Source organism: Hippoglossus stenolepis, chromosome 9 (genome assembly GCF_022539355.2).
Source record: "Hippoglossus stenolepis isolate QCI-W04-F060 chromosome 9, HSTE1.2, whole genome shotgun sequence".
Lineage (NCBI taxonomy): Eukaryota > Metazoa > Chordata > Actinopteri > Pleuronectiformes > Pleuronectidae > Hippoglossus > Hippoglossus stenolepis.
Genome location: NC_061491.1, coordinates 22,499,881 through 22,523,744, shown reverse-complemented (window position 1 = coordinate 22,523,744; position 23,864 = coordinate 22,499,881). Strand labels below are relative to the sequence as shown.

At 39.8% G+C, this 23,864-nt stretch overlaps 1 protein-coding gene across 2 annotated transcripts in view; it reads left to right on the top strand.

Moving 5' to 3' along the window:
• The first annotated feature begins 3,151 nt into the window (after nt 1-3,151).
• Nucleotides 3,152-23,864, top strand: part of arl15a (ADP-ribosylation factor-like 15a) — an 89,706-nt gene continuing 68,993 nt past the window's right edge. The window contains exon 1 of one of the 2 annotated variants that reach the window (XM_035165146.2): nt 3,152-3,575. In XM_035165146.2, coding sequence (XP_035021037.1) covers nt 3,564-3,575 — 12 coding nt within the window. In that variant the 5' untranslated portion in view covers nt 3,152-3,563. Of the gene's footprint in view, nt 3,576-5,695; nt 10,027-23,864 lie in introns of those variants that run through there. The other variant, XM_035165145.2, reaches the window with a different exon arrangement.

The window sequence follows — 23,864 nt, the reverse complement described above, 5'->3', positions numbered from 1 at the left end:
AGTTGATTATCAAAATAGTTTCCAAATAATTTTCTGTGGACATGACACATGAAACATGAAACATGGACAAAATAAAAAAATGAATGAAATTATTAATAAGATGAACTGAATTTGCCCATGTGCTATTTGTTAATCAGATCTTTAGTCATTGCATGTTATTAACATGAAGTCAAGAATCTCAAAACCGTGCAGTTCAGGTTGTAGTGACTCTGAAACCCTAAAGTCAGACAGATGTTATTCAAATGTGCAGCTTCAAAGAGCCTGAAGTTCAAAAATAAAGGCATCTATTGAAATAGGATTAAAAAATACTTTCATTTTACAATTTATACAGAATTGTTTAGAGATTAATTTTAACAATCTAACTCTGCAGTAAGAACACAGCTTACTTTAACAGCTCCACTGCTTGTAGTCTGTAAACCCTGTAATGAAACCTACATTCTAGAGCTGCTAACTGACTCCTAACCATTGCTTTGAATGAACAGTTTAATCGTCTCAAAGTCTTTGTGCTGGTTCGTGGGCTTCTACACCCTGTGCTTCCCAGAAACTCCCAGAAGAAGCACAGAGATCTTCTAATGATTTTATAATTCCAAGTTATCATTGATCTTGTCTACAGAGAGAAAATGACCTAATCTGTGTCATGCTGGCATTTTATTACATAAGCAAACCATTCAAAGATGATACTGGACAACATAACATCCATAACGCCTCTTTACTCTGGTGGAGACTGCCTCCCTGTGGCTCTTTTCAGATCTTTTTTAAAGGGGAAGATTTTCAATTCTTTACAATAGGTAAAAAAATTATATGAATTATAACAACAAAAGTCACAATGAGCAAGACATTGGTTTTAAATAACTAGAGAACGCTGATCTAATATTTCTTATAATACAAATATCTTTCAAGGATACATTTGACAGTTTTTGTGTCATAATGCATTTTTTTAAAACCCAAATTAAGTTATGACTTTGCACCCAATGTGAAACATGACCTCTTATGTGTTGTTTATGGCCTTATAATTAATTATAATCATAGAGGTGGGTGAAGCTCAGGTGGTAGAGCATTGAGCTTCCCCTTGTCCATATGTTGACGTGTATTTTAAGTGAGACCCTGAACCCTTTATTGCTCCAGATGCATGTGTGGGGGGAAATGGTGCTTTGTAATAAAGCTTCTTTCAATGTGTGTAATATTCTGCATGCACATGTGGCTACTTACCCACCACATCCCTACAGGCCACTAGAGGTCTCTCTTCTCATGTTTGCTTGTGTTGGATAGTCTGAGAAACACAACAGTCCCATATTTGATTTACACACGTGTAAAATATTCAGAATATTGAATAAAGTTGAAAGCAAGTCTCCTGTATACCTGTCAGACCTGTGCAGAGGACACCCAGTTCACCTCCAGCTTAACTGTGTCCAGGGAGATTTTCTTTACAGCACATGCACATGAAATATTGAGGAGGAGTGTGCTCTCCGGGGAACAGGGATGATTTCAATATGCAGCTTGCATCACATTAGCTGTCTTGTGATTTATACTGCTCCTCTAATCAGGATGATAGTACGTAATAGCTTTGTCTGGGTTCCCTTTTGTTCTGTTAATTTGGCCCTATCTACCTCAATGAATTACCATGCCTGAATAGGGTTTCCTTTGCGAACTGTAGTGGAAGCTCATAGGAGCAATGGAGGTCAGATTTGCCATATGGTCAGTAAAGCTACCTATTAGATTTTAGTTAGATCTCTTTTGATTGCTTCTTCATGGCGAGCAAATTCCCTGTAGATTCCCAAAAAGGATAACAGATTACACAACATGCACTGGAAGTATAGAGTAACTAAATCCAGGATGACACAATTGCTGTCCTGACGACTGACACAGATTACCACATCACATGGTTGTGTATTCATCTGACACATGCACATCCTTCCCTTTGTCCACCCTGTGTATCATCTGAGCTGAGGCCTGTACGTGCTGCAGAGGGACTAGTCTTTGACTTTCAACTGTGCTTTTCCTCGCTGTGTCCTCTCCTTTCATTCATTATGTATCGTGAAAGGAATTACATCAGAGACCGTTCCATTTCTTGCTGCTTGGAGCCTGATAGCACCGTGGAAATCTCACAGTATGAATAGTTTGGTTGTTCAGAATGGAAAATAGGAGCAATTGTGATATATTTTGGGACAACTCCACAATTTTGCAAATCTAATCATTTTTTGTCATATGATATTTTTTATTTTTGCAGTATCTTAACAAGCAACGCTTTTGCAAAAAAAAAGATATTGCTACAAAGTGACCTGTTGTCTTGCACTTATTGAACTTTATCGATTTTTACTTTTGGATTTAGCTTTAAATGTTATACTTGATATCATTGTCATTTATTATGTTTTAATGTTTTTGGTAGATAGATAGATAGATAGATAGATAGATAGATAGATAGATAGATAGATAGATGTACTTTATTGATCCAAATTTGTTAATGTGCTCGTCGAAGTGTGTTATAACATTTGATGTAAAGCAGGCATTGTATGTACGGAAGGTCCTGAAAATTAACTGACTATCTCAATAAATGAATTAATATATTTGTGTGTATACATACATGTATGTATGTATGTATGTATGTATGTATGTATGTATGTATGTATGTATGTATGTATGTATGTATGTATGTATGCATGCATGCAGTGTACAGTATATATGTATGTGTATATGTATATATACACGTATATATAGTGTCTATATATATATATACATATATGTATGTATGTATGCAGGTATGTATGCATGTACACACGCACACACACGTATATACTGTATATGTATATATATATATTGAAGATATTTATGGAATTCAGTCACATTCCCACAGCTGATCTCTCTAGTATTTTACTATTTAACGTTGTATATCTACATGTTGTTACATCACTGATACGAGGAAGTGACAAAGTCCTCTCCTCAAGCCAATGTGAGAGAGATGATGTATTTATATGATATAAATAACCATAATAATAACATGGTCCATGAAGTGACTAGATCCACAAACTTTCTATGACACATATTAGAACTTGTCCGTCGTGGGACGTTGACGTGAAACCTGATAAGTCAGATTTCGCCAGCAGACGGTTTCTCCCCCTCGGAGCAGAAATAGCCTCCATGTGTTTGGTCATGTGACCACGCTACGTGAGAGAGTGGACGTGCGTGACGTAGCGGTGCGGGGCTTCGCTGGTTTCCTCAACCAAACACTCAGTGACACACTGAGGCGAAAAAGCTGCTCCGCCGGCGGAACACGGCTTTTTTTACCCACTAACAAAGAGTCGGGACCGAAGGGGCCTCGTCGTCCGACAGCGACTCGACCTCCGCGGCCGTCAAACTTGTCTCCGGGACGAAGGAGAAGAAGGAGGAGAAGAATCCCTGCTCGTAGCAAAAACCCCACCGAAGGGCTGCTTCTTTTATTTTGCTGTGGAAAGGCGGGGAATACAAAGCGACGTGCGGCTCGAACCCGTCACATTCTGGGGACTAAAACACGGAGGGGGTTTACCACAAAACCAGCTGGTGCTGCTGTGACTGCTCAGCGATAGTACATGGATTATCTGGTGAGTGCAATGGCTGCTGGTTCGAGCCAAACACTGGTCCCAGCAGTTAGTTTGGATCAGGTGTGTGCTAACCCAACAACACAGAGGTGTAGCTGCTCTCATGCTAATGTGTCAGCTGTGTGTGTGTGTGTGTGTGTGTGTGTGTGTGTGTGTGTGTGTGTGTGTGTGTGTGTGTGTGTGTGTGTGTGTGTGTGTGTGTGTGTGTGTGTGTGTGTGTCTGTCTCTCTCTCCCTGTGTGTGTGTGTGTGTGTGTGTGTGTGTGTGAGAGGTCTAACCGGTTGATCCGAACCACGATCTGTTTACATGTGAAACACTGATCGACCAGCTACACCCCCCTGTGGGTCAGTTAGCTTCACAATGACACGTTGGAGCTGCTGATGTTTCCTGAAGCTGAGGGTGAAGCTGCTGGAGGACCTGCCAGTGTCCAGCTGTCACTGTCTCCTGGTTCGAGGTGCATCAACCCTCCTGTATGGTTTTTTTTGACTACACGTCACCAAAACGTGCCATGAGAGGTCGAAGCACTTGCACCGGCGTTGGCCATGGGAGATTATGGGGTTTTGGGCCCTTTGCCCACATTGTAGGGACAGGGTGGGTGCTGCTGGAGCCCTGCAACAATAGAGAGGAAGCTGTAACTGAGGGCTTTCCCTGGGAATTCATAACGCCACAGAGGGACAGGACAAAGACAATGTGCTGTCATATCGGAGTGACAGTGTGAAGTGCACAGGAACTTGCCCACCCAGTGTTATCAGCCTGTTTGTAATGTCTCTCCCAAGACGTGGGACCTGAGAGGACCTTCAAACTTCACTAGGACATTTCTTTTAGAGTCAAGATTACAAAGTCCTGCTCTGCAACAAAGAGCAATTGTGCCCGTACAGACTGATGGATGTCTGTGGCTACTGGCCTCTCTGTGTCCTGTGGTGATTTATTTTGTAAACTTGGTTACATGTCAAAGGAAAGTTGTTGGTACCAAAGGCACACACACATACACACACACAGACAGACACAAAGGGTATTGTCGTCAATAAGAGCAGCCTCGTGACATGAACTGAATGAAATCAGTTTCACCCTAAGCGCTCTTCTTTCTCTGCTTGATGTGCTGCGAGAACAGCAGAGCCTTTATTCACTTGCATTCACATTACATCATTAGAGATCAGTGGTGGTCAAGTAAAAATAACCCATACGTATTAGTCCGATTTGGAATATTAACATATTTAAGCTCTGCACACATATTGAGCGCAACCACGACAAAAATAGTCCAGCTTACATGATTGGAGATTTTCTGTGACAAACAGTTTTCTGTGAGAGGCACAGCTGTAACTCTGTGGACTGTTGGAGCTTGGCTGTCCTGAGAGGTCGGCCACTCAATAGGCGCAGGGCCTCCTCCCCTGCTGTGCCACGCTGGAGACCTGGCACAGAACCCGGGCCCAAGCTATGTCTCGTTCCTTTAAATCAACAGGAACTTGAAAAGATTTGTCACATAACGGTGGCTGGGCAGAGCAGGAATGGGAGCACATCAGAGTTGCACATTTGCTGGGGTATTAACTGTGGTTTGAGTTGTGAATGTAGTACATAAGAAGTCTGGCCTGTGCTGGATTCTGATTCAGCTGCATGGAGCTTTGAGCCCTCTGTAGAACTGTACTCCTGCCCGGTCAGTGCAATGGGGAAAAAAGATCACACGATACAGCAGCTCTGACACAGGAATTTGGTGCTAGCTGTTGCCATGATACAGTCGTACCGAATTACAAGTGCAAGTGTGGAACAACTCTTGGACCCTAACTTTTTGCAGACTTCACCAGAAAGGACACAATGAACATGTGGTGAGGGATCAAATAGATAAAAACAAACTAAGACTGTATTCTTACTTTCACTTTCTCTAACTCCAACCAGAGCATTCAGCATTATTGTAGTTATGGATAGTAACTTTTTCTTTTGTTGGCCAATAATAATTAGCTGATGTGAGCCTGCCACAGACATATTATTACAGACATTTTTGTTTGCCAATATGTGCCGATATTAAAACTTTTATCATACAGAATCAATAAAGCCGAAAGGATGAACAATAATGTTTCCTTTTTACGTACAGAATGTTTATTTTCTATAAAACTTTCAAGTTCTCTGTTTGTTTTTTTGTTTTCTTTTTCTTTCAAGTTTATGTTTAAACGATTTAGATTTCTTTGCCATAATTGTTTTATAATGTCATTGTGTAATCATTGTTATAATATATCGGCCGATATAACTTTTAATCAGAGATTTCGTACACCCTAATATCCTTACCAGCACCAGCCCCCAAAATCCATATAATTCGAGCTCAACTCACTTCACTGCCTAATATTTGTTTATTTATGCAAATCCGCCGCCTGAAGGTTATTTCATCAATCTCACTCAACCTTTGCCATTGATATCGAGTTATTTATGGCTGCTTCACACAAACGACTGAGGCTAATCTCAGGTGGACTGACTTTCAGGTTGTCTGTGCAGCTCTGCCCTTGAGGAAGACAGATCTATGAGGCTGTAAAATGCATTAGCTTTGCCTGGTGTTAAACAGCCAGTATGAGTTTAGTGGAATTTATACGGTGGGTTACATGTTTTTGTTGTGTGAAAAAGAGCCAAGCATTATTCCATCATATTATATGAATTGTTTTCGGATTTCAATTCAACGGTTCAGTTGAATGTTTAATTTTGATTGAATTCGATGCATTTTTGTTGCTGAACACTTTTCATCAAAAAGAATAACCCATTAGGTGTTTCACTCTTGTGAATGCATGCCAGTTTAAATATCTCTACTAATGCTGCCTAATAGCTAAACTATTTTCTTTGTTAGCTTGTATTTACCTGAGATATAACACTTAGGCTACACTTTAGAAAAAGCCGACTTGCTGTGAACATAACTACAGAGCTAATAATTATATTTTTTGAAGGGATGTTGAACCTCACATGAACTTTGGAAAAAATAGAGAAGAAAACAGTTATACAGCCGTCAGGACTATTAATAGTTTTGTCAAGTAAAAAGGACCAAACACCTGTTTAGCTTAGTTGTAGTGAGTACCCCTGCTGTCCACCACCTGTTTACATTATCCCTGGTTTCCTGTCTGTGTAGTTGCATGAACAGAACATGTAGATTTGTGATGTGGAGTGGTCTGACTGGTTGTTGAAAGTGTCAGATGTAAAGCAATAGTTTTGAATAAACTCAGCTGTTATTATTTACCACTCTTTATAACATGGAAATCAAAAAGCATAGTCTACTAATAATCATTACCCAGAAATCATGGCAGAATTCTAATCAAATAGTTATTAGCTTCTGTCTTAAGGCTCTTATTGAGGCAGGATTAACATTGTTTTTTTAATGGATGAATGTGGGAAGGTGTCCTTGAAAATTCTGCAACTCTCACACTTGTGAAGATTTTAGAACAGCATCACACCTTTTAATGAAGATAAATTGTCTTGGTAGAAGCCTGTGTGAGTTTTTGGCAGACCAGCTGTACTACAGGGCACATCTCCTGCACATAGCAGGCTATAACAGATAGACATCTCTCCACTGCAACACAGGAAGTGGAGCTGATGGGGATTTCTTGGCAGCATACGAGTCCAGCCTATGGGATCCAAGGCTGGTGTTACTGTTCCTTTCAATCTTGTCCCCTGTCTGACCGTGTTACACACATCACTGGTGCTTGCAGACATCTCTGCCAAACTCTCAAACAGAAACGACCGACTGCATGACGACAAGAGCACCTACACAATCACCATCTCACAAAAATATCTACAAATGTGAGGTTAATCATTTACAGGTTTTACTTTGAATGGAGCGGGCAGCCAAGTCGGCCACAGTTCCTTAAACATACCCGTTATTTAGGTTGCGTTGCCCGCAGCTGTAATGTCAAATACCTTTTCTGAGCACAACAGCATTCCTGACTTTCTGTCCCTGCTTCTAACCTTCCAGCTGCACGTCAGGTTTCAATGTCTGCTGGTTAGCTCAGTGCAGTGATTCCCCTGTGTCTGTGGAGAGTGCTCATGAGTCAGCATCTCAGGCCGGAGCAGCATCAGTGTTGCTCAGGAAGATGAGGGAATATTTATGGGGGTTCATAAAGCGATAATTATGAGGATCACTTTGAGTTCCATATTGATGTCAACATAAGTTGATGGACTGTTCGTCTAAAGAGGCATTAGTGAACTTTATTTATATTTTTATTGCATTTTATTTGCTTTACATTCTCTCAAACCATAACCACTCCCATTGTGTTGGTCCCTACAAAGCTTGTCCTCACTAGAAAAACAAATGTAGTGGACATTGATCTGCTGCAGTGGTGTATTATTCTACTCTCATTTCTTTTGAAGAGCTGTGGCTCCTTAATAGCCATAAACAAATGCAGATTGATAAGTAGAGCTTTATCTTGACCTGAGGTTCTGAGAAAATCATGTATTGTTGAATTGAGTTTAAATCAAATTGAAGGATCTACTATAGAACTATATGACAAACAATTAAATCAAGATGAAAAATGTCACCTCAGTCAGCATTGATATTTATCACGATATTTTAAAATTATTATGTTGCAAATGTATCGACTGATATTTTCTTCCTGGTGAAGATTCTGGTTTTAATGTCTTCTATATGAGCAGAGAATGTCAAACACTTGTTAAACAGCTAAACATTTTACAAAAGTGTTATATCTCCCCACTGAACTTTTGTTATATTCAGGTTTTCTGCAGGGAATATGTGTGTGTGTGTTTTCAAACAAAGCTTCATGTTGTGTCAAACCAATAATATCAAACTAATGACATTGTGGTTGGTCACAGTCACAGTCCTGGCACACACAGGCACCATGTGCAGCCAGCAGTGTTTCCTCTACGATTTCTTTAGCGGGGGGTATAACCTTGGCTGTTGGACTGACCATTTTAAAAACTATGAAACAAGCTGACACTTCACTGCAAAACAGGAATAGATTTACCTGAGTTGCAAAGCTTGCAGCCTAGTTGAAAGTGTTTAATTACAAAAATTAAATAAATTCAAGGCTCTGTCATATGGAAAAATCTACTATTACTATTTGGACATTTAATTCATTGGAGAATACTTGAGTTATTAGCAGTTGGGGTTTTCAAAAATGCATTGGGAGTAAAGCTGGATATTTCTCCCGCAGTCAGCTGCCTCTGTGAAAAGCAGTGACAACTGTCCTTTCCCATAATAGCCACCAAAATAGAGAAGATGGCGGTAAAAAAGTGATGGTTAGTATTTATTTCAGTTGCTAGCAAAACTGTCCTAGCTTAGTTAATTCTAGTTGTTATGGTAACAAAAGATGCTCTCAACCAAAGATTCCAGAGCGCTTTGATTCAACTGTGCCCAAGTGCAGAACATTTAAGTTCAATGTGAGGGCAGGCCATCGGGGGGGAATTGGGAGGAAGGACAGGACTCCAGAACAGTACAAGGCAACCAGGCCTAGTGTGAGTACATCCTAATTCTGAAATCGGCATATATACTGTATATAGTGGTTATGCAAGACAGGGACAGTAAACATTTTGCTGATATTTTTTACGATCTACCGGCCCACTGCTGTGATGGGATTTTTCCCGGTGCATGCGTCCGATGTCCTGTCTGATTATTCTGAGTGGCTTTAAAAGCGCAAGTGAGGGAGAGGAAGGGAAACTGCATCTTGAACAGTAGGTTTTTGTCTCTATAATCATTCAAATAAAAGTGAAATTAGTTTTACAGTGCAGTACAGTTAGTATTCTATGTTTTAAAACTGCAGTTCATCAGCAGGTTTTGGCAGCAACTATCACAAGACAGCAGAGCTGACCAAAACAAGCTATTTGAACATGACTCACAGATCCCCATGAACAGTCGGACTCCTGACAAACGGTCCCACAACAGTCACAGAAATCCCCACGACCGCTGTAAGCTCAAGTGGTCGATCGCTTCATCCTCCTCCTCCATGCAAAGAAAGCGCTGGTTTCCATACTTCATGCTTCGTGTACAGTATGGGGAATAGTGTGTGGGTGTGTAATGGTGACTAATCCAATTTGCAGTCTTATTCTGTATCCCTAGTTGTCACTGAGCCCTTAATCTCTGTGGAGAGAGAGAGATTCTCACAAACTAATCTCAAGCTTGTGTCTGTCCACTGATCCCTGAGAATAGTTGTCTTTTGGTGAATGAAAACAGGGCGTAAACACGAGACTATAGCCTCAGTGCCGAGCATCTACACGTGTACAAACCCTCACTCTGCTGCTCACACTTGAATCAAAATGGCATGTGGATATGGGCAACTGACGGCGAGATGGTGAGGGGCTGGACTCGTGTTGTTGACCTGCCACTGCTGTGTGCCGGTACTCCTGATCATCCTCCGCCCATTCACTTACTCCAGAGGCTTGGCTTGTTTGTTGCCGGGGGTTACGCTTGTTGGTGAGCACAATGTCGGAGCACATGCAGCTCTCCCTTGCCTTGTGCAGGATTGGGCTTTACACGGTAAGAAATGTATACATGTTGCCATCTGTTTGTTAGAGAGCGGCAGGGATGTTGTGTGTGTGTGTCTGTGCGCTGAATTGAACACCATTAGTTTCACCATGGTTTAATCTTTCACTGTTATGTTTTGAAACAGATACCGAACAAGCGCCAGTGGCTGCTGCTGCTTCACTGTTGCTTGGTCACTGAGTAGAGAGAGCGATTCGCTCCATTCGAGTGGGTGTCAACGTTATATTAAGGTGGAACAGGTGGAGATCAGCACTGTGATGTAAATTAAACGTACAGAGAACAAGCCGCGCTCTGAGTATCAAGGCTGTTTCTCTGACAATAGAAACAAAGACAGATAATGGTGCTTTATTCCTGCATCTCCATTCAGCTGCTTGGTCGTTGATGAGTCTTAAGCACAGTGCATTTATGAATGGATACATTCATTTTATGCAACAGATGGAGGAAATGTGGTTAAAGTTGTATTTATCTTCTTGGTGTTATTGGTGATAGACGATAACTGTTGTTTTGTTTTTTTACATTTTCTGAAAAACTTAATTTTCTATTCCCCTTTCTAAATTTAACATGTGTAAACACTCAACATGTATATATGACATTACATCTCCTGCTCTCTTCAGGCTGTTCACGTTTCTTCTTGTGCATCTGAGACGGACAAATCCATAGGAGAGAGCGAGACAGCGACATGTCAGAGGGAGTCTCCTGCCTGTGGCCTTGTACTTGATAATTGTGATAAAATAATTTACTACATCGTACATAGAACAAGCCACAATGCATCGAGTATACTTCAGAGATCTCCTACCTCTAGTTTGCACCAGTTGTAATTTAACCAAGGCTGATGACTCATGTTGCATATTGTCAGGTTCCCTGTTATTCCCTGACTAGCTGAGTTAGTCAGGGAATAACAGACGAGGGTTATTGTAGAGTGTTTAACATTAAGGTTTTGCTTGATTCGCATGATGCACATTCAATACTGTATCTCAGCCATGGCTAATCTTTTCAAGTCTAAAATAAGTGGAACTACAGCAGATGGGCATTAGGTTTATTGGAACTGAAGGTAACTGAACATGGTTCCTCTGTTTTTGTGGATCGTGAAGGCAGGTGTATTTGACACTTTCCATGAGTGTACGTGCACAGCTACAGGACATGGTGAGCACAGCCCAGAGCAGTACAGGTCATTACTTGTTGTCAATATGTTGAATTGTGGGAAGACGGTTTGAAGATATTGGAGATTTTTAAGGCTGATAAGTTTGACAAATGGTTTTGGACCAGTCGTACCATTAGAATGACGACCATAACAGCTTCCAGCCCCTCACTATGATAGACTGTGGGATTATTGAGTGCGTGAAGTGGGGATCAATACAAGTCTAAGGTTAAGATTGTGTAGTTCAAAGAAGTGATTATTTTTATTGTCTTGTGGGCATTGAAGAGATTGAAGCCCCTGCTGAGTCACCACAATATCCCATACAGCAGTGTGCAAAATCAAGCCTCAGCATGTGATGCTCTGGGAGACCAATACTGTGATTCATCCCCACTGCTGTAACATGTATGCAATACAAATTAGAACTTTGTCGTGAGAGAAAAACTTCACACTGACCTAATAATGAACTTTATCAGTCATTTTAAAGCATGTTTACATTGGGCTTTTCTGTTTAGGTTTATTGTCTCTTGCTCTCATTGTCTCTTTGTGAACAACAGACCATTCTTGTCATGACTCTATATAATCGATACATGTTTTTGACGCTTTGGACTCTCCCATGTTCCTGCTGATTGTTCTCTGTGAAGTCACCCACTCACACTGTGCACACCAAAAAGAGCAGAAGAGACAGCATGTTAAACTTTTGCCAGTATTAGACACAACTTTTGATTAGTCTGTATTAGTAAAGCCTGTCAAACTGTAGCAGAGGACTGGGTAGTGGCACCACGAAAGTAGAGAACTTGCTGTAAAGTACATCAACGGATGTCCCACCCTATACTTTATCCTGCATACTAGCATAGAAGGCTGAATAATTAATTCACAACATTCATTTCTTACTGCTTAATTTTAGCGTTATCAGTACTCTCACCAAAATGCTGCCAAATCACAACAGTTGCATTCTTTCTTGGTTTCTTTTTCCCCTGTACTGATATCTGTGTTGGTCCAGCTGGATTTTCAACAGGTTTTTAAAGGGAGGCACACAACCTCACCTGACATTCAGAGCTTGTCCTTCTAAAGTCAGAAGAATAAAAGCAATGAGTGTGGTAATTCTTTTAAATTGTCATTTACTAACCATGTTAGTAGGCATCTTAATGTGTCTGATTCAGCAGGTGATTGATTCATTGATCAGATCACTCATTGGCTTCACATAAACCAGAGCAGCACTTCTTAATGTCATGGAAAAAGGCCAAAATCTGTATTTATAGCAGATAAAGGTCCCCAGAGCCTTTTTTAGGCAATGCAGCCGCTGACATGTGCCTCCTTAAAAAGGTAATTACACATTGGGGCTCTGGAGCCTAAATAAATACTACATGGAGATCTTACCACAAACTACACTGTCCATCACTTTGAATGAAACAACACAATACAGTGACTAGTCTCATTCATTAGAACAAGATAGATCTTTCCACTGGTGGAATGAAACAATGTAAACGCAGACGTTGTGAGGAATAACAAAGCATTATGACTAATATACAACACACACCCATTTATTATCCTAGAGATCATCAATTTGTGAGTATGAGTAAAATCCAAGGCTGACCTAGAAATAAAAACCTTGGCCATAGTTATCTGTGGCAGGGCTCCTGTTCCCTTCTTGTGTCAAGTATGAATCCAGATAAACAGTCCAATCATTCCACAACCCTGCCCAGAGCTACTGCTGCATAAGTTGAATCAATGTGGCACATAAGATGGAACAAAAGATCCCTTTGTTCCAACTTATCCTCACATACATATCTGACACATAATGCTGCATAAATCACATAACTTCAAGGCTGCACCTAGATTTTGTTTGAGTTCTTGGTAGCAGCAGGTGACATGGGGCATTAGAATAATTGACTGTGTGCACTGCAACCATAGCTACTGCTCTTTAGACCTTGTCTTTGCAGGATGCCTTAACCATTAAGGGTCTAAGTGATCGTATTGGGCATCTTGTGGTCACCTCATTATGCTATTAATGGAGTGGAACATGGCTGTTCCACTGGTTTGCAGGCTCCGACCCCCAGGCCCAAGGCCACATCATTCAGAACAAGACTTTCCAGACTGGGTCGTGCTTTACATAGCCTTACGTGTCAGATATGTATGTGAGGAGATTCTCCAATGATGTTAAGAAACATAGCCAAGGTTAAATCTTTTACCTCACGTACAGACCTGGAAAAAAATCACTCAGGTCCTTATTTCCTCCACTAACTCCCTTTATAGTGGTCTAACATAGAAATCAATCCAACAGTTCTGCAATAAATCCTGTCTCCATGAAGTTTGTAATGTTTTAGAGGGTTGTTCTTCTTCAGGGCTGCAGATTGTGGTGACATATGCTATATTGATGGATGTATCTGTTATTTTGTCCAACCCATTCAAATTGGTGAGTTTTGGCTGAATAATTGAAATTGTTTGCATTAATAATAATAATACAAATATTTAGGTTTTTATATACACAAGTTATGGTCTTTTCTGTACTTATTATATACATTTTGTCGTGTCATGGACAAGGTGGTTTATAGATTATGAAGTTGTATGTTTTGGGCAGCTGCCACCACAGTGGTAACACCTGCATCCTGTTTACTGTGTGAAGATCAAATGAATGAGTATAATACCAATAATGCAAAGTTTGAGAGTTTATGTGTGATTCCGTTTAATTAACTAATCAAAGATTAGACAATTACATCATCCAGTTTATTTACCAGTATGCGCCTATATGAAAACTTTAGATTTTTTTGAATAATTAATGCAGAAAATACACATTTGGGTTTAGATTTTACATACAACATTTTGTTTATTTTCTTAATTTAAGTTCAATATATTTGGTTGTGTTTGTATTTTCTTTTTATAAAGACTTATTAATTATAAGTTCATGGTTAAACTGTAAAATATCAAGCCTCAATAACATTATATATGCCTGAAAATTTCTACATCCTAAAATCAGTGATGGCAATGGCCCTCAAAAATCAGTGTTGGTCTGACTCAGAGTTTAAACATCACTTGAAGAAAAATAACTTCAGTGAGCTGCTATGCACTTGAACATTTTGCAATGCACTTGAACATTAAAATAGAAGAGTCTGCTGCAGACAGTTTCTTCAGAAATAGAGCAGAATACCATTCTCTGTATCATTTTACTTGAATCATTTATCAGCCTCTTGCTGAAGGCTGTGTTTGACACCCGAGGAGTGAGAGTGTTGTGATGGTGTCCTTTGTCCCCTGGGTTCCTCTGCTGTGCACAGAGCTTTCTTTTTTCCTGGTACCACGGGCCTGATATGTTTGTCTTCACTCATCAGCTGTTACCTTTTCATCAATGCCATATCCGTTTAGAGTTGTGATTGTTACCATTCCCATTCTCCTCCCTCTTCCTTCTCTTTTAAGTCGGTCTTTGGGGTCAAGATGAGCTACCGGTGTCATCCAAGCCTTTACTGTTCTCTAACTGTCAGTAATTCCTTTGTGCCGCTGATGTTTTTCCAATGGATCTGCAGCATTACAACTTGGAGTTGTTGTTTCATATTTGTTCACTGTTGGATCAGAATTTTGCAAGTTCAGCCCGGCTCGCTACTTAATAACAGGACAGTTTTTGGAAGCAGAGTTTTTATGCCTGCCTGGTTTCAAATAGATAACTATAGATGTTTCCAGCTGCATTGTTCAAAGTTCACAAAGACACCTCATGAGAGTAGGAAAACACAAATGATTGACGATGTGGCTTCTTGAGCTTAGAGGTTAAATGTCTGTTGAAAAGTTTCATTTGCTGTATATGCATGTACATTGTCAAAAATAAGAGCAAACTTCACTTTCTATGTAAAGGGAGTACTTACATTTGATTGTTTTGTGCTCCCCATTGTACTGCATCGTTTTAAATACTGTATTTGCGTAAAATGTAATAACCTATCACAATGTAATTTAAATAGTGCTATAAATAGCTTGTTATAAATTGCTGTGTTAATTGGTCATTTACCTGTTTTTATGTAAAAAGAACAATATGATAGTAGTTCTACTTATATTTCTTCTATCGATTACTGTTTATCCATCCAATAATAAAGCTTTTTAGCTCCTCTCCCTGTAAATTCTGCCAGTTACCGACTGGTCCACAGGGACCTAATCTGTCCAATTCAACAGTTAAATCCACAGGCGTAGGCGAAGGTGGTGGAGAGTCCTAGACAACAGAGAGCGGGCTGTTGTCGTGATTTTGCACGTTGAGCTGCTAGTCAAATCTGGCGCTGAGGGTGTGCTGCACATTCACCACTATTGGCTCCTGTAAACAGCAATTAATATCCAAAGCCTTTCCCTCCGTAGCCTCATGTTTCTTTCACACATGTAAATATGCAGAATCAAGCAGCACTCTGACATCTGTTTCACGGGGTCTTTACAGTAGAGAAAATCTGCAGTCGACACAAATTTTGACTTCAACTGTCGAGGCTCTGAATTCACAACTTGTCCTGGCAGTTGGTTTGAATACAAATCCCTTTGATAACATTTCGGAAGAAATCTGAGTTGCAGTGTTTGGAGGAAATCCCAACACCTACCTCTGAAATGACGATTGTTGTCTGCAAAGGCATCCTGTTTTCAGGAGGAGGTATTTTTAGCTGTCTTAACTTGAGATTCTCCGGGAGTTGGGTGTAATCCACTCATCTTATTAACTCTTTATCACACTGATCATAACATGAACCTAGAAAACGAAAATTGCATCATTTATATGGAATAGATTTTTTTTTTATCTCAGTCAAATTGTGTCCTAACAATGATTTTAGCTCACATAGACATTTAGAATTAAATGCAATTAAAGATTTATACATATTTTCTAAGCCTTCAGGACTCATAAACCCCAAAGACATATTGTTTTAGTCATGCCTGTTATGTCATCAACAGGTTTTTGCACCGTAAACATACCTTTTTCTCACACTGTGTAAGCAGCGTTCATTTCTAACTCACTTCCGTCCTTTTGAAAGGCAGGATGGGAGCAGCCATTGCCTCATCCTGGGCCTTGAATATCCCACACTTCAAAATAAGCACAGGACCTGGTGGGATGATGATTGAACGATCACCAAGGGTCACCCTCACTCTATAGAGCGTGATATACCGTTTGGCTGCCCGTCCATACAGGGGACTTTTGTTGCGTCAAGGATGTTTGGGAAGGAATTTGGCTCTGGTTGTTTGTGGGAAACAACAAAGAATAACTTCCTGTTTTAGATCTATTGGCTGACAGAGCAGGGCGACGCCACATTTGGCTTTCGTGCAACATCTGCACCAGGAACTTAGGGCAGACTTTTTGACAGGACCACATTCTTTCTAGACATGCCATCAAGTTGTTGTACATTAAAAAGACTTTGTGATGAAAATGTTTAAAACCGTAAGTGCAACAAAGGTGGAAACCAGGGAAAACCTACAGTTACAGAGGTTGGGTTGTGGGGTAGCAAGTTTAACAGTGCCAGCTAGTCATGCAGGTAGGATAGGAAAATGGTGTGACCAAAACAAGCATGTTTATTGTTTAAACCTGGGCATATAAGAAAATCAACGCTTCAGTGAAGGAAGCTAAGGAGATGCCACAGTGAAAACGTAATATTATCGTACATGGGAAATGATGCACAACATTACACAGCTTGTTGCAACAGGATAGTATAATGTGTTAAGGTGGCAAAGTTGTGGCAAAGAATGTACTCTACCGTTTGGGATCAACATAACATATTTAATATCTGGAAATAGCTGATGATGTTTCTCTCAGTGAAACACTTTGTTTGGTCTATGAAGACAGAACTGACGACGAGACCAGACCGATGTGATGTTTGTGTTTAGGTTTCCACATCTCACTGTGTAAGTTGCATATTGGACCACATAGTCAAAATAATGTCTCGGACATACATGTGCTAAACTCAGATTTAAGTTGAGCAGCACAGAGAAACTTTTTTTGGTGGGTAGAGGGAGTCTCCACATTAGGTCGCATCAAATAGATTCAGAAATTTAAATAAAAAATCTGCATTTGTTACACCTTTATGTCATATAATCATTTATCTGTTTATACATGAACAAATCTGCTCTGTTGTCCTGTATTCAGAGGGCTCACTTACAATGCCCTTGACTGTGAAACCCCTATCCTGCAGGCTTTTGTTGTTGTGAGACGTCTTAAAGGGTATTTCTCTTACACAATAGTCTTTGTTGCCCTGACATGACAGGGACCCATCTTCACAGTAAGCTGGGGTCCGCCTGAAGCACATATTCTAATATGCTTGTCACCAAGCCATTGTAATACCTGAGTGGGCAGCAAATTACTTTAGCAGTCCAAGCCAGTGGGCCTCTTTCTTTATGCTACCAGTGGCTACCGGTCAAACCGAGTGAATTCAGATGGTTCTAAATGCAGACTGCGACTACATCTGTACAAACAACAGGAACTGGTCTCGTTTCTGATCGTTTCTATTCTGAGTTTTTCAGACTTTCTAGAACGTGGGTGTTTTCTTATCATTATAAGATTGAAGGCTTTATGTCGGACATTTTTCTTCCCTCCTCTTGGCCCAGTTAGAATTCAACAGCTTTAAATGTAGCAGCAGGTTTCAGTGGAATATGATCAAATCTTCTATCTGTTTGTGGTTGATTGTCATTGCAGTTACCAGCCTACTGTTATTTAAGCTTTCAAAGCGAAGAGATTTTTGATCATCCTCATATTATTTATCTTAGAACCGATCTACTGAAACCAATATTAGTTCAGAGTGAGCCTTTTTGTTTCCAGTGCTCTGGGTCAGTTTTCAGGGAATATAATGCAGAATGAAAATGTGTCATTTAACATGTGAAATAAAAAGCAGTCCAAGGAAATTGTTGACAACTGTGTGAGATTGGATTTAAAAGGTTGTGTCAGAAGCAGAATCTTTTCTCCATTCAGATAAAACCTTACTGCTCGCGTCTGCCTACGATGCCAGAGAGCGTGTAAAAAATGTGACCTAAGAGGAAAATGACAGCTCATAGTTGTTATGTAAAATCAGTCTGATTTGTTCCATTCAGGATAAAATCCTGCATGTGATTTCTTTCTGAATGGTACAATTTAATCAAGTTCCATTCAGAAAGAAATCACATTTGTCATTTTAAACCAGTCAAAGGATAAACACATTCATCAGTGTACAGTGAATGTTCTCGCTGGTTACTTTCTATTTTTGGAATATCTGTAACCTCTACACATGCTCACATGCTTAAGTTGAATCCCAGATCCCTATGGAAGACACTCCAGGTCTCCTTCATGTTGGGGTTTAAGGTTGGTCCAAAATCTATGGTATGGGAATTAAACCAAAAATCTTCTGCTTCTGTTTTGTGCAACTCGGAGAACAAATGTAAATACACCTTTTAATGACTGCAAAATGCAACAAATGTGTTGTGCAAATTGTTGTAGGAAGTTTGGGAAACTCTGAGACGAGACAAGATGAAGCTACATAAATAGATTTATTTGGAAAATTATATTTCCAAATGCTAACTTTGTTTGTGAAGTCATTTTTTAAAAAGGGACTTCAGGCGAATATACTTCAGGCCCAATTCTCCACCTTATGTCTCTTGGTGTCTATCAGCAGCGCAGTCAGTACAATCGCTGAGGGACTCCTAATTGTGACAGGGGAGCTGGTGCTGGTCATGCTCCAATTACTATTTCTGACAGCTCAATTTCCAGCTGCATAAAAAAGACGTCGCTCCTTGTTCAACACAAGTAATTAGACAAGTCTCTGCTGTGCCACAAGAACAGAATCAGGTCATAGGAACTTTTTAAGCAGCGGTTAACAACATTTTAACTGTCTGTCCAGTTAGATGAAATTGATCACAGATAACCTGTTCCACCCACAGATATACTCCTCTTTGATGAGTGTGAGACCCAAACCCTTATCAAGGGGCTTCCTCTTCCAGTTTTGTTCAATGAGTGCGGATATTTTTGTCCTCATGTGGAGGAAGTGTGACTAAAAGTGATGTGGGCCGCTGTATTGTATAATTGCATAGACATGCATACAACCACATATAATCATTTGCTAACTGCAAGCTCCCTTCTTAATATATAAGTCATTCAGAGTTAAAAACAAACCCTGCTCTGATGTTTTCACTCCATCAATCATGTAAACTCAATCTTCACGGATGTTTATTGTCCCGGGTGACTAGGGCGGATGCATGTTGATGAGTGTTGTGTACTTATCTTTTAATCAGATATTTATTGATTTAAATCACAAGTTTCTCAACAGTATTTTGTCTCTAGGGTTGTAGGGCTGCTTGTTTTCACACAACATTTTACGATTCAGAAATTAGGCTCTGGCCAAATTAAATAAGAGTGATTTCGTAGAAAAACACATTTATTCCCCAGAGTAAGGTAATGACAGAGGTGTTGCTCTGACGTTGGCACTGAAACTCACAAATTACAGTAGCACTAGTATCACATGATTCCCAGTACACATAAAAGTCAATTACCCTTGTTGTATTCAAATAGGTACAGGATGGTATTATCTTAATGATAAATGTTTTTTGTTACACTACAATTCTTCTCCCACTATTTGCAACGTCAAAAGATGTTTGATTGTTTCTTCTAAAAACACGCAGGATGAAAACATTTTTAAAATCTGTTTATGTGCATTATATGTCCATAACAGGACAAGGCACATCTTCTGATAGAATACTTGTAAATGTTGATTAGATCATCAAATTACAGTGTAAAATGAGTCAAGACGTGGCTGTTGGCTGTGCAGTTCCACTCGTTTGGCTGCATCATGTATCTATATTGCTGGATTGTTAGGCTAACTGTATTTTACATACAACCTGATCCTGAGTTTCCACAATTATATCGTTTACTAATCAAAATCTGATGTATTTCCAAAGGTGGTTTTTCGATTTCTCCAAGTGCAGATGACTCTCTGTCGTCGTTACCACACGGATGTTGTTGAATAATTCTCTTGTTTCAGCTTGACCTACATTCACGTTCAATCAATGAGAGTGACTGTGACTCCTGTGTTTCATGCTGTGCTCTCTGTGAAGCCACTCAGGCCCATGTGAGAAACTGTGAGGCAGACACTCAATGTAGTCCTCAATCGAATATGAATTTTCTACAATCAAATGTCTTTTTTTCCTCTTAAGATTTAATTATGTAATTGAATTAAGGATATTAGTTGACAGACCTGACCCACTATCTCCCTCTCGAAACATATTGACGTGCAGAAAAAGAGAATCTGCTTCTTTCAAGAGAGGAAAAAATAGACCGTGCTGGATTAATAAAATGCACAATTTAGCTCAGTGTGATACAGATGATGGTGAGATAGCAAAGACTTTCTTTCAGCCTTTGTCAGCTTAATTTGTGGAAACATCAAAGCAACTCTGCTGGAAGTCAAAGGATGAAGATGTGCTTAGAAGTGTGAGTAAGCAGTAAGACACTGACGCATGGTGGTGGGTGTCTGACCCCTGCAGAGGTGCTTCTCCTGTATTACTGGTCAAGCCGTGTTCATGTCGTGCTCAAATTATTGCTCTGTTTCCAAAACCGCTGATGGTTTAGTGTCAGTGAGATAACACTTTCAGCGCTGCAGATCCACAATCTGTTCTCAGCTCAAATACGTAAACCTTCCAAACTGGTTCTATCTACGATCAGTAATGATTTGCATACCTTAGATGTGCTCCCCTGCAGTGTTATGAAAGTGAGGATCAGGCTGTCTGGGCTCAGTACGTGTGAGTGAGCTGCTGATCTGAACAAAGGCTGATGGCGCCCCCTGTTGTCATTAAACACACATTGACACAAACTGTATCCCAGAGAACGACTGAATGCACTGATGTTTTACTCATCTGTGTCATAAATCTTTTACGTCAGGTTTCTCTTGTTTAATGGCCATTGCGCAATGCAACTCCAGCTCCGGCCCCCCTGTCCCTTTTTAAAACTCAACACTGGCTTTTAGTGGAGTTTGTGTAACGAGGTAGTGACACAGACAAGTGCATTTATAGCATTGTTTTTTAATGTTAAGAGGATTGATAGTCATTGGTTTTATGTGTGAGTTCTCAGGCGACCACAAAATGTTCAGAGTTGAAAGAGGAAAAATGTCCCAAACCCCAATCACTGCATTTTTTTTTTTTAAGGCAAATGTACTTAAGTTATTCCTTATTGCAAGATGCTTTCCAAATCTGATAAAACCATTTACAGTGATATATTGAAGCAAGACATCAAACAAACTAATGAAGACTAACACTGAAAAACAAGTCCATAAAAGTGTGATTTAATGTGCTTTAAATGGGACGTTGTGCTGTTTTCTGTTAGAAACACTCAGGGCAAAGAGTGGTTGTAACTCACCTCACTGGAATTCAAGACTTGTTCAGATGCACATTGAAAAGGAAGATGACTAAAAACTGAATGATACATTATTAACAATTTTCTCTCTTCGAGCTTTGATTTAGCACAGGTTGTACATTTGGTTTCTAAATCCCCTTCATCTGTCAAACAGCTTGAGATCCTTCTTCTTGAAACGTAGTGATGTCGTCCAAAAGAAGCAGCTTAGATCAATTCATCGCTTTTGATCCCAACTTCAGTTCCCTGTTCATCTTGTAGATCTTTTACTCCTGACGTTTGTGCCACTGTAACCAATAAGCTATACTGGTCCCATTACAGGTTGTTCTTGTCAACACTGATTAATTACATCTGCCAAGGAGGCTATGTTTTCAATGCTGTTTGTCTGTTGGTCTGTTGGCAGGATATTGCAAAAGCTACTGAACCATTTTTTATTGAAATTGAAGGAAGAACTCATTACATCTGGGGTTTTTCTCAAGAAATAATGCAGAGATCTTGATAAAATCAGTCAGTGATATCTACGAGTATGTGCAGTTTGGTGCAGCCTGACTGAACTTAAGGGGACTGTTGTCTACTGAATGTGCTCTACTGAGTGACATTCTAGTTTGTAAAGGTTTTGGTTTTTTGTATTTTGTCTGATACTAACAGGCAAAAATGCCCATTTTAAAATATCAGAACAAAATTATTGTCTTCAGACTGCTGAGAAAAACACAATGTTCACATTTGAGAAGCTGGATCCAACGTTTGTAACGCTGCTGTCTGAAGCCATGGTTTGTGTATTTTGTGTACTTTTTTCAAGTATACCAAAACAACTGTGTTCTCTAATATGTATATTTTGATTCCAAACTAATACCGACAATAACAATTTAAAACATAAACTCAGTGTGCAAGTTCTATGGTCCTAGTACCAGTCACTAAAATTCCCTTGTGTGTCCTCCAGGTGGAGCCATGTAGTCACTGATTGGCTCAGCTGCAAATTCTGAAGTTAGTTTTAAAAATGACCCTCTAATATATTTGATGGTATTAATAGACTGAATTCTACATTTGTATTTCACAGCACACACAGCCTTGAATTAAACTGTGAGAATGAACCTTAACTTACTTACTGGAATTAGATGAACAAAGGCATCAAAGTTCTATATGTACCAGTCATATCCTACTGTATTTAAGGGGTCACATACTTAACCCTGTAAGGGAAATTCCTTTCATGTTTTAATAAATATTTTACATCACATGCTTAACTGTGGTTTATTTTAAGAGGCATTAACAGTCATGGTCGTAAGAGGATGTGGGAACCAAGAGGCAAACTGGTGGTTTCTCTTATAGCTGAGGTAAGATGTAATCACATGTAAGAGCCACATCAAGTGTACAGTTCAAAGGGTTTCTATTGTTTGCATTCATTTTTTTAAACTTCAAAAACTAAAGTGAAAGGAGACACATAAATGAAATGTTTAAGAATCCTCAGCACAATCGATGATTACAGACTAGATGAATTTGCCCTAAACCATTGATTTGTGGGTATTGTGCTCTTTCTTTTTCTATTCTTGTCATAGTGTAACTTTACAAACAGATTTCACATAGCAGGGCATTTAAAGAGCGACATAACCAGACTTTCATGACTTTCATCTGGAAAATTTAACTACAGTTAAAGATTATCTACTCTCTGCAGACTGAAATTAATTCAAACATTTTTCCAAAATACAAACCACCTTAAATCCCCCCCATCCATTCACGTCAGGTTAACACCAGGTGCTTCCTTTCAAGTTAGTTTTTCTGGATCTCCGTTGGACTTTTTGACATGCAGATATTTTTCCAGTCCCCTATTATACACATTCATCTACATTACGTTAGGCTAGATACTAACCCTGTGGGGAGCCAGGCCCCAGGAAGGACTTAGGCTACCTCTGAATCAGGTTGTGCTGCACAGTGTCACAGGTAGGCCTGTGATGGATCATGGCACAGTTGGCCTCTGTCTGCTCTTTCCTGTCTTTGACTAAGTAAACGTTTCCCTCTGTGCTCAGTCGTTTATGAAAGCTCCTTTGCGCAATACTGGCATACGCACAACATCTGTCCATCAGCCTTGGCTCTTACTCTCTCTCTCTCTGTGTGTGTGTGTGTGTGTGTGTGTGTGCGTGTGCGTGCGTCGTGCATGCGCGCGCGTGCGTGCGTGCGTCGGGATGTTCTTCTATTTGTCTGGTGTCCATCTCTTTTTCTGATAAATTATGATTTTGTTAGTAATGGGAAGTCTTGTTTTGTGTTCTTTCTGGATCACAACGCAGTCCTTGAACAGCGTCACATTGCACTCACTCTGTCTTTTATATAATTGTTTATTTTGTCATTTACAAGAGGCGATTTCACAATGAGTGTTTGCATAAGTATGATCTAATAAGCAGC